Raw genomic sequence first — 10,176 nt, forward strand, 5'->3', positions numbered from 1 at the left:
GTATGTAGACATTACCAGTGGAACCATATACCGGATTGTTAGCATTCTATGTAGACATTACCATTAAAACTATATACCGGATTGTTAGCATTGTTTGCAGACATTACCAGTGGTACTATATACCGGGTTGTTGGCATTGTTTCTAGACATTACTAGTGGAACTATATACCGGATTGTTAGCATTGTTTCTAGACATTACCAGTGGAACTATATACCGGGTTGTTGGCATTGTTTCTAGACATTACCAGTGGAACTTAATACCGGATTGTTAGCATTGTTTGTAGACATTACCAGTAGAACTATATACCGGATTGTAAGCGTTGTATTAAGACTCTACCAGTGGAACTATATACTGGATTGTTAGCATTGTATTTAGACATTACCAGTGGAACTATATACCGGATTGTTAGCATTGTCTGAAGCTATCATCAGTGGAACTATTTACGTGGTCGCCTCACAGGAAATAACAGTTTACGTATCACCTAGGTTTCTTTATTTAATACAATTATCGATCCAGCGTCTCATAATAAGGCTTTGACGTTACTTAAAAATATCTTAGGCTATATTATTCATGAATACGTCTTCAGACTATAAAAATGTACAGGCAAATTGGAAAGTGTAAGAAAATGATAATTCTGTTCTAACTTTACCATTCTAATTACTGATAGATTACCTCCTTCCAATCCGGTGACGAGTTGAAATCTACCTAGAACCTCCACCAGCACAAACAAAACCAAAAGCACTCGCGGCATCTTTAATTAGACTGTATACAGAACGATCCACGGCTTACGTATAGACACTGGGAATGCTTGACGCGTTACAGCCGAGATGATGATATGTTGAGCGTCAGTATGTGGTAGATGTACAATGCTCGTCCACCTCAGATCTTCTGCTGACAGACAAGTCATGAAATGCGCCTTTTATATCACATTTCTCGTTCTAATGAAATCTGACCGGTCAGTTAGCGTCTCGTTCTCCTTACACCATCCAGGGCTGCAGAAGCAGCTTAATAATGAATTTGACACTCAATGTAAAAGGAAGTGCGCGGTAAACACTCACGATATGGGTTTAATATGTCTTTATCAACACTTGTTTATTTCTGCACGACTTATTTCAACAAATTATTGTACAACTGGTTTTCTCTCATATATCTCAAATTGATATCTGGTTCCGTTTTCTTCGAAAGGGGTGTCCACCAACGCCTCGTCCCTACAAATTAATAAAGAGCCATTGAACTCTAGGACAATGAAGTAAATGTCTCAAGTCTAGTTTTTCAAAAACGATTCTGGCAATTAAAATTTGTGGCGTCTTTAATTTTAGCACGAGAGTCGTTTTAGAAAAACCAACACTAGTCTCCGGTTACCAGAATATTTTTTTAAGCTAATATGAAAAAAAAAATTCCTTCTGATTGTGATCAATGCGTTAGGTAGCGTTAAAATTCATGCAGTGAACAAAGAGAAGCATTCTTTTCCAATGGTTCCTCACCGAGTCACCCTTACTATATGACGCGAACCAAAAATTAATTAACAATTCACTCTTTGTTACATGTAACATGTATAAGACTTTAAAGTAATAGAAAATGACCTGTACAGTCTTACCTCACGTGCTGAAACTTTTCGGGATCAATCTCGGGAAAAAAGACGTCACTTTCAAATTCTCCGAATACTCTGGTAACGTAAACTCGATGACAGAGGGGGGAGGACATTGCTGTCTGAAAATGGTGAGTTTATATTTTACGGGAGTGTAAGACCATATGAAAGCTTCTGATATTTCTGTCATATAATATACAGCACTGGTAAGTAATAACCGAAAACGTTCTACAAATTGAACATCGCATCTGTATTGAAACAAGCATGACTAAACAATTTTGCTCTTTGATCTTCAAGGTCATTGCCGGTATGCAAACTGACCGTTGTTTTTTCCTTTCAATAAAGTACATCTGTATAAACATGTCCTCTCTCTTTGTAATATCAGAAAGGTCATCTAAACAAAATGAAACTAAATATCGCACCATGTGCCACAATACCGCAGAGTAATTAAATAATGTACAGTCACAGTGTATTTTACCTTGTAGACGTGACTGTCACCCATCACCCACACACGACTAGTACTTTACCTTGTACACGTGACTGTCACCCAGTACCCACACACGACCAGTACTTTACATTGTACACGTGACTGTTACCCATCATTCACACATGACCAGTACTTAACCTTGTAGACGTGACAGTCACCAATCATTCACACATGACCAGTACTTTACCTTGTAGACGTGACTGTCACCCATCATTCACACATGACCAGTACTTTACCTTGTAGACGTGACTGTCACCCATCATTCACACATGACCAATACTTTACCTTGTAGACGTGACTGTCACCCATCATTCACACATGACCAGTACTTTACGTTGTAGACGTGACTGTCACCCATCATCCACACATGACCAGTACTTTACCTTGTAGACGTGACTGTCACCCATCATTCACACATGACCAGTACTTTACCTTGTAGACGTGACTGTCACCCATCATTCACACATGACCAGTACTTTACCTTGTAGACGTTGCTGCCACCCAGCACCCACACATTCTCTGCGTCTTCTGCCGCCAGGGACCACGACAACGCCTCCTCAAACGATTTCGCAATGTGATGGACGTGTTCAGGTCGTTTTCTGGAAATACAGATGTACATAATCGTAAGGCCTTGGGATGAGCAAGTGCTCCGCTCACCCCACTTTTAGAACCTCTATCGGTATGTATACACTGTATACATGTGTACATGTACACAATAAATAAATTAATATATATATATATATATATATATATATATATATGATAAACAAGAAATAAATACAGCAGTTATTTTGCCCCGACCGGTTTCATTGCATCTTCAGGGGGTTTGTTTATTTTGGTTGCTAAGAGATGTCATAAAGACTCAATGTGATGTCTCTGACAATTTGCGATTTACGATGGATTCAAATTCAACACAACTCCCATTCCTTGATGTTATGGTAATGAGTGAAAAAGGAAAAATTGAGGCAGATGTGTATTACAAAACAACTGACAAAACAATCTCTCCCTTCACATGCCAGACACATTAAGCACAACATACCATACAATCTAGCCCGAATACTATGCACAATTGTCTCAAATGAAACCATATTAAAACAAAGTGCGGCACCTGTCCACTAATTAAAGAGGGGAGCCATCTAACATTTAAAAATGGACTTACATTTACAATTAAACACCCATTTACCTGCACTAGCTCAAATTTAATTTATGCATTGACCTGCAGTGGATGCGGTGAGAACCATATAGGACAAACTGGAGCACATAGAATGACCGTTCACAGACAACAAATACGACAACCTAAATATCAGTGCAAGTCTGTGAGTGGGCACATTAGGGAACGCTATATGAACAAAAACAAGAACTTTTCAGTATTCCCATTTTATAAATTCACTCGAGAAACAACCCAAACAGAAAGGGAAAATAAAGAAAATTTCTTTATTTATAACTTTAAACCTACAGTAAACAGGTAATGGCTGATCTATATATATACTCGTACAGGAAAAACACTTTTACTTTCAATATATATATATATATATTGAGGTTCTGGATGTGGTGTGGGTGTGTGTGTGCGTGAGTGTGTGTACACTCACAATGTTGGCCAAAAGGTTATCTCACCTTAGTCCTATTTGCTTTTGTTTACAAATGATCACATGGCAGCTGTGAGCCGTATTTAAAACCAGTTTTTAGTCCTCATACAATATTTAACATGACTCCTGATTAAGGAAAGCCAAAATACTGGCAAAGATTTCTATAAAAGTAATAAAATAACCATAAAATGCAAAAGACGTTTCCAAACGTAATCAAATGTACACACAATTAACTTAAAAATATGTTTTTGAAAAGTAACATACTATTTAAAAATAACTGTAACTGTCTCCTGTAGGTGACTCAGTATGCCTCCAACAAGTGCCAGGGCCTGTTTTGTGGGATATTGTCCCAAATTGACCAAAAACGACCGGATTGTTTCAGATTTTAAGGGGGGTCGTTGATCTCTGCATCCCGCACTCCTGATCACTCCTACGGGTCTCAGTAGGTTTAGTATGTGAGCTCAAAGATGGTTGTTCAAAACACTGTGTTTCTGCAACAAATCCATCCACACACGAGAAGTGTGAGCCAGTGCATTGCCATGATGAAGCCTGAAGTCGGAAGTCACCTCTTGCAAATGGAGTGACGTCTTCAAATTCTTCTTTTTTTGTATTTTTTTACTTCTTTGGAAATCACTGTAGAATATTCATACTTCAAGGGTGCATGTTCTTAATTTGAATAAATGCTGTGAAATATGGATATCTTCTCCGATATTAGGGCTTTTGTTTATTCCAAGTCATGTTAAATATGGTATATGAAAATAAAAAAAGACTATTTAAAACAGTTAACTGCTGCCGTATGATAATTTGTTTAAACAAAAGAAAAAAACCTAAGGACTAAAGGTGGGACAACCATTTTGACCAATAGTGTATATACGGCTTACAATGTAGACAATTTTGACAAGATTTCATTAACATGAAAATCCGTTCAATCTTTTTTAGCTTTTATCCCCTAGTTCAATATTAAATACTTCGATGTCTAATTCCACTAAGTTTTTTAACTCACGCCATCTTTGAGCTGATGACCACATTGAGCCGCCTGGGATGTGACTTGACGGCTGCAGTACCGGCCTCCCACGTCAACCGACCACGGATGTTTACACACTTCTTGCTGGGGTCTGTGGTAAATGACGTGAGCGTCTGGTAGTACTCCAGGTCTTTGCTGACATTAGTGACACAGTCATGAGTGAATGAATAAAAGAATGAAATAAATCATCGTTTCAGCCTCACTGTACCAAATCTTATACAATGACCCACGTAAATATTTATGTCAAAAAGCCCACCAGGAAATATGATTAAAAGGTGATTTCCCAAGGAACGCATTTTTTCTTTCAAGAGGCAACAATATATTTGGCATAAACAATAAAAAACCTCCTCTCGAGGATAAAATTGATATCTTAAGACTATATCACCAGTTTGTGTTTTATTCCTGAAATTAGAGTTTAAATTTATTTGATTGCTCGATTCAGTCAACACACATGGCTTGTAGCTTTATTTAATGTGGGCCTATGGTGAATTCAACTAGAGGCATGCTATAATATGTTTGTCATATGTACCTTAGTTTTGGCCATGGCAAGGTTCCCTTGTTCCCTATACCGCCGTCACGGTCTGATAGCGCCACGATTGCATTAAATTTGCCTGTGGGCGGCTGAAGCTTGGCCGGATCATAGACCTGAAAAATACCAAAAATACCCGACAGTGGAGACCATCGTTACTCAATAAAATGTGTTAAGGTTCAACATCCCTCTTCCGAACTAATTTTCGTGTTTTCTGTTCACACTGAGAAAGTACAACCGGAGTATTGATAAGATAGATACTCGACCTGAACATTATTCATCCTCTCCATTATGCCATGAGATGATGTGGAGGCAGAGTAGCCACACTGTATGCCGTGACCCACGAGATGACGACCCTGCATTACTCTGTAGATAATGGTTCCTTTATTAGTTAATTGTCTGCTGCTTTGCTACTTCACTCTGCGTGCAGGGCAATCTAGATACGAATTAATGAGTAAAATTGACACCCAAGTTATGTCAGGAAGATGACCTCATTTACGAGCACGTACTACGTTAGTATGTGTAAAAGGAAAGATGTTATCCACAACTAGTATAGACGAGACATTCCAGTACCAGTGAACCTCTATGCTCTGTATTTTATGTTGATAAAAAAGGTATTACTTACAGGACATGCACTGTCAGCTATGTGGAGAGTGTATCAAGGGGAGAGGATGCAACATTATAAACCTAAACCCAATATACAGGTGCATTTCTCATGCTGAAGTGTCCAACATTATAAACCCAAACCCAATATACAGGTGCATTTCTCATGCTGAAGTGTCCAAAAATAAAATTGATTGAATTCAGAGTTGTCTTTAATTTTTAAAACATTTATGTGTATAGAACAAAAATCCACGACTGTCTCAATTTAAATTCATATTTTAATTTTTACCATGTCTTAACATTACGCAGAGTCCTAAATGGTAACGTATGTTGCGGAAACGTATGGTAACGTATGTTCCAGGTCATTTAATTTTAATTTTTATACCGTGTTCCGATATTATGTTTTGTAGTGATTCAGTCATGGTAAAATATACATGACGTACAGGTAAGGATGTTTTAATAAATATCTTAACTGTAACTGAAGGGGCTTTGTGTCATGGCTAAAACAAGGTAACATATGTTCCTTACAATAATTGTCAAAAAGCTTCATTTTGTTCAAGTACTTGGTGCAATAGAAAACTATATTTATATATATTGGGGTTCCATGATAGTTTGACATTTCTGATATAATATTTGGATCACAAGGGGCGAAATAATGTATTTAATGCTTTTTTACTGTCGGTACGGTGTTTTTTTCCCTTTTTTTAAATATTCAGTAACGAGCAGACTAAAAAAATTAACTGCTCTGTACAGATGATTATCATGATTTTTTACAACGTTATATTTGTAGGAGGTAAACCAAAGCACTAAAACCAGTGATGCTTGAAGTTTCATCGTGAGCAAAACGTACGTTTCACGTTTTGCATTTGTGACTGACATATGTTCCTTTTTGGGGTTAGAAGATTATTTTTTATTATTCATGGCTCCGAAGAGTGAAACTGATACAAATTTCTTCATGTGGGACCCTAAAATAATCAAACATAGTTTGCTATCAGTGCACTAAATATTTTAAGAGCATGCCTAGCTGTGACTTCAATTGCACTTCTATATTGTGTTTAGGTGTATAGCGGTGTATTATAAGCACCTCATTAACGCACGGTATTGTACATCAGGGCTTAAATTGAAAGCTTCTCACATCGCAACCGCACGCAAGCATGGCGATTCGTCGCTATATCGTAACTCGAGAGCATCGCAATTTGCAACCGAGCGCTAATAGCGGTATCACCTCTACTTTCGAGGCTATTATTTGCGACGAGTAAATCCCGTCGCAATAGCCATTGCGTATGCATAATTCGTCATTTTAATGTGTCTTTCATTTAATAAAACACGCCGGCAAGTTTGGGTTGCTAGTCATAATAGCATATAACAAAGCATGAAAGCTTATAATAGATTGAATCACTCGGTACGTCTGATAGAAAATTTTCAAGGGTAGAATGCTGAAGTCATGCATGTTTTATTATGCATAAAAAATGTCAAAATTATACATTACATATATAATTTTATTTTTCTGATGAATATTCATCTGAGTAGTCTATTGTGCACAAAATGAAAAAGCAGACACAAAGCATTCGGTCACACCGTGACCCTCCTAACTTGAGCAGGGCCGTAGCCTCCGGGGGGGCAGCTGCCCCCTCCCCCTGAGATTTGAGGTGCAAAAAAATAATCGCAAAGGTAAAACAAATTATTACAATGCACCAGAATGCAGTATGTTTCAGTAATTGTATCAGTCCGAACACGTGCGCTTCGCTTATTGAATTGTTTTTGACATTTTATTGGTGTCAAACATTTCAAATACCAATATTTGTAACGGTAATATTTCTGTAAATTAAAAAAAATAGCATCATACTGAAATGAAATCACATCTGAGATCATGTGTAACTGTGTTATGCCGTCCTCACGGCAATGGGATTCTAGTAGCGTTCGAGGCTATAATTGCGTTGAGCTTGCTGAGGCTTCGAGTTAACAGGTGGGTGCAATCGCCCTCGCAAATAGTGACGAATCGCTATGCGTGAGCTCGGTCACAATTCGCGATGTTTTCGAGTTACGGGGCCCAGGTAGACTACCTTCCGTTTGACAAAGAGAGACACGGGCTCCTCACCCTGAGCTTCAGAGATAACTTGACACTAACCTCTTCACTATAGCCTATCTTCATCGTGTCAAGTTACCTCTGACGAAATAGTTTGACCTAGTTTATATAAGCCAATCGAATCCATGTTTCAAAATTTTTCACCAAAGTTTGGTGAAAACGCTGATTGGTTGAAAGTCCAGAATTATGTTCAATGAGAAAATTGTATTTCGTTGCGTCCGCGTAACCGTCAATCGGCAATCCTCGGCTGATTCCGCAAGCTCCATACTAACAACAAGAGTTATTGTCGAGTGCGGAGACATCCGAGTAGTTCTGAGTGCATAACCGTACACAAAGAAAGCATGGCGTCTCCTACGAGTGACTACGTAAAAGAATGTGTTAAAGTTATCTCTTTGCAAAATATGAGTATATCGGAATTGAAACCAGAGCAGTTTATATATATATATATATATATATATATATATATATATATATATATATATATATATATATATATATGAAGTTGCATTTGAACGGTTTTATGAGTCTTCCTGGTCAATCGAGCAATTTTACCTGGGAGCTCCCTGAATTTTTTGTTATCAACTAGTAAGGTCAGGTCAATTTTTGAAGTAACATTGATTTCAGCCAAATGGATATTATCTGATAGAGCAATTCACTAGGGACGAATCGCAATGCTCGCGCTCGGTTGCAATATGCGATGTTTTCGAGTTATGGTTATATTCAAAACTTGAGAGCATCGAAATTGCAGCCGAGCGCAAGCCCGTGTTATTATGGGCTGACACAATTACTGCTACACTGGCGAGCAGTGTTCAGTCTCATATAATACACTGAGTAAGGGCACTGTGTGACCGAATCTTGTGTTTCATTATGTGTAGGTCTCCCCGAATCCACACGCGCCTTCGCTTCAGGGACCAAGCAATTAAACCTCAGAGCAGAAATTTAATCCGTTTAAAGGTGCGTATGGAGTCGGGAGACCATCTGGAATCAGCGGCATCGTTTATATGAACTGCGGTCGGCCATATTTAAATGGCGGATCAGTAAGTACTCGGATCCTCCATTCTGAATGGGGCCTATCAGAAGTTTGAAGAGTCATCTTACAGGTTGATAACGGCAGCTCAGTTTGACAGGTTAACACGCTGGCCATCTACTCCTGTGGCTTGTATGTCGTTGTTTTCTGAAGGATATTTGCTCTGTTCAAGCCGTTTTGATATCCTTTAAGAAATGTACTTTTAACACAAACATTTCTCTTTCCCATGGCTTAATTGCCTTCTTCACTTCTCAATTGATATAAGACTCATGGCCTGTTACCGCACACACAATCGGCTTAGAACTCATTAACTTTGCGCCGCCCCCTCATGGGGAAAGGCCCTTACCAACGGATGCATGGCTTAGTCATCAGGATGTGCCGGTTGAAAACCTCATCAAAAGTCAAATTTTTTTGTCTATACTCAAAAAAATTATTTCATCTAATGTTAGATACGTTTTTAATTAATATACACAAAAAACCTAAACAAAAACATGATTTTAAAGTCATTTTACCCTATCACACGCCTTAAACTACGTCCGTTTCACATTCTCCATCAGTTCTACTAGCATTAATCGTACGCAGACTGGCTCCCGTGAAACTTATGTGCTAAATCCGATACTAAGGCCGCATTCAGAACAGTGGACTAACGAGTCCGCGGGTCAAATATGGCGACCCACTAAAAAGCTTGCCGTCTAATCCGCTAATAGACTCTGAATAGATTCCCTGATGGGAATTATTTAAGTGGGTCGGTCATATTTGACCCTCGGACTAGTTAGTCCACTGTCCTGAATGCGGCGTAAGTCTTCCTTGTCTTACCATTGAAATAAAAATTACTTTTGGAGTTAATTTTAATGAGTTGAGTGTTGACAAACAGATTAAACCGTAGTGTCGCTGCCTTTGGAGACTTTGTGGTCCTGACATTTGCTTGAAGAGTTTTCCTAATAGCAGTGTTCATTGTCAGATCGCAGTCCTACATTCTAACACGTTGTGCAGCATCCCTGTTGTTTATTTAATTTTAACGTTTATTTGTTATTGCTTCTTCAGGGCCCTTTAGCTTAAAATGCAGTATTTTAGTTATCAGACTTTTAAACTAAAATTCCAGTTACTGCCACAGCAATGCCGTGTCGTTTATTGAGCATCTTTAATCTTTCAGTAATACCCGGTGGTAGAGGGAACAGGGGCTATTAAGGTCTCAATATTGAGGTAGAAGAGTAAGGTATTGTGATAAATTACCATTTGTTACCC

General features: G+C 38.4%; 1 protein-coding gene across 1 annotated transcript; it reads right to left on the bottom strand.

Annotated features, from left to right (window-relative positions):
• Nucleotides 1–476: 476 nt before the first annotated feature.
• Nucleotides 477–5,691, bottom strand: LOC106169117 (dihydrofolate reductase). The gene is made up of 6 exons (XM_087009768.1): nt 5,482–5,691; nt 5,216–5,331; nt 4,666–4,821; nt 2,558–2,675; nt 1,599–1,711; nt 477–1,209 (listed from the first exon to the last, which is right to left on the bottom strand). The coding sequence occupies exons 1-6, from the start codon at nt 5,575–5,577 to the stop codon at nt 1,122–1,124; spliced, it is 687 nt and encodes a 228-aa protein (XP_086865894.1). The 5' UTR covers nt 5,578–5,691; the 3' UTR covers nt 477–1,121.
• Between the last annotated feature and the right edge of the window lie 4,485 nt (nt 5,692–10,176).

The sequence above is a fragment of the Lingula anatina genome, chromosome 3 (genome assembly GCF_051362555.1).
Source record: "Lingula anatina isolate TDL-2025a chromosome 3, LinAna3.0, whole genome shotgun sequence".
In the NCBI taxonomy this organism is placed as follows: domain Eukaryota; kingdom Metazoa; phylum Brachiopoda; class Lingulata; order Lingulida; family Lingulidae; genus Lingula; species Lingula anatina.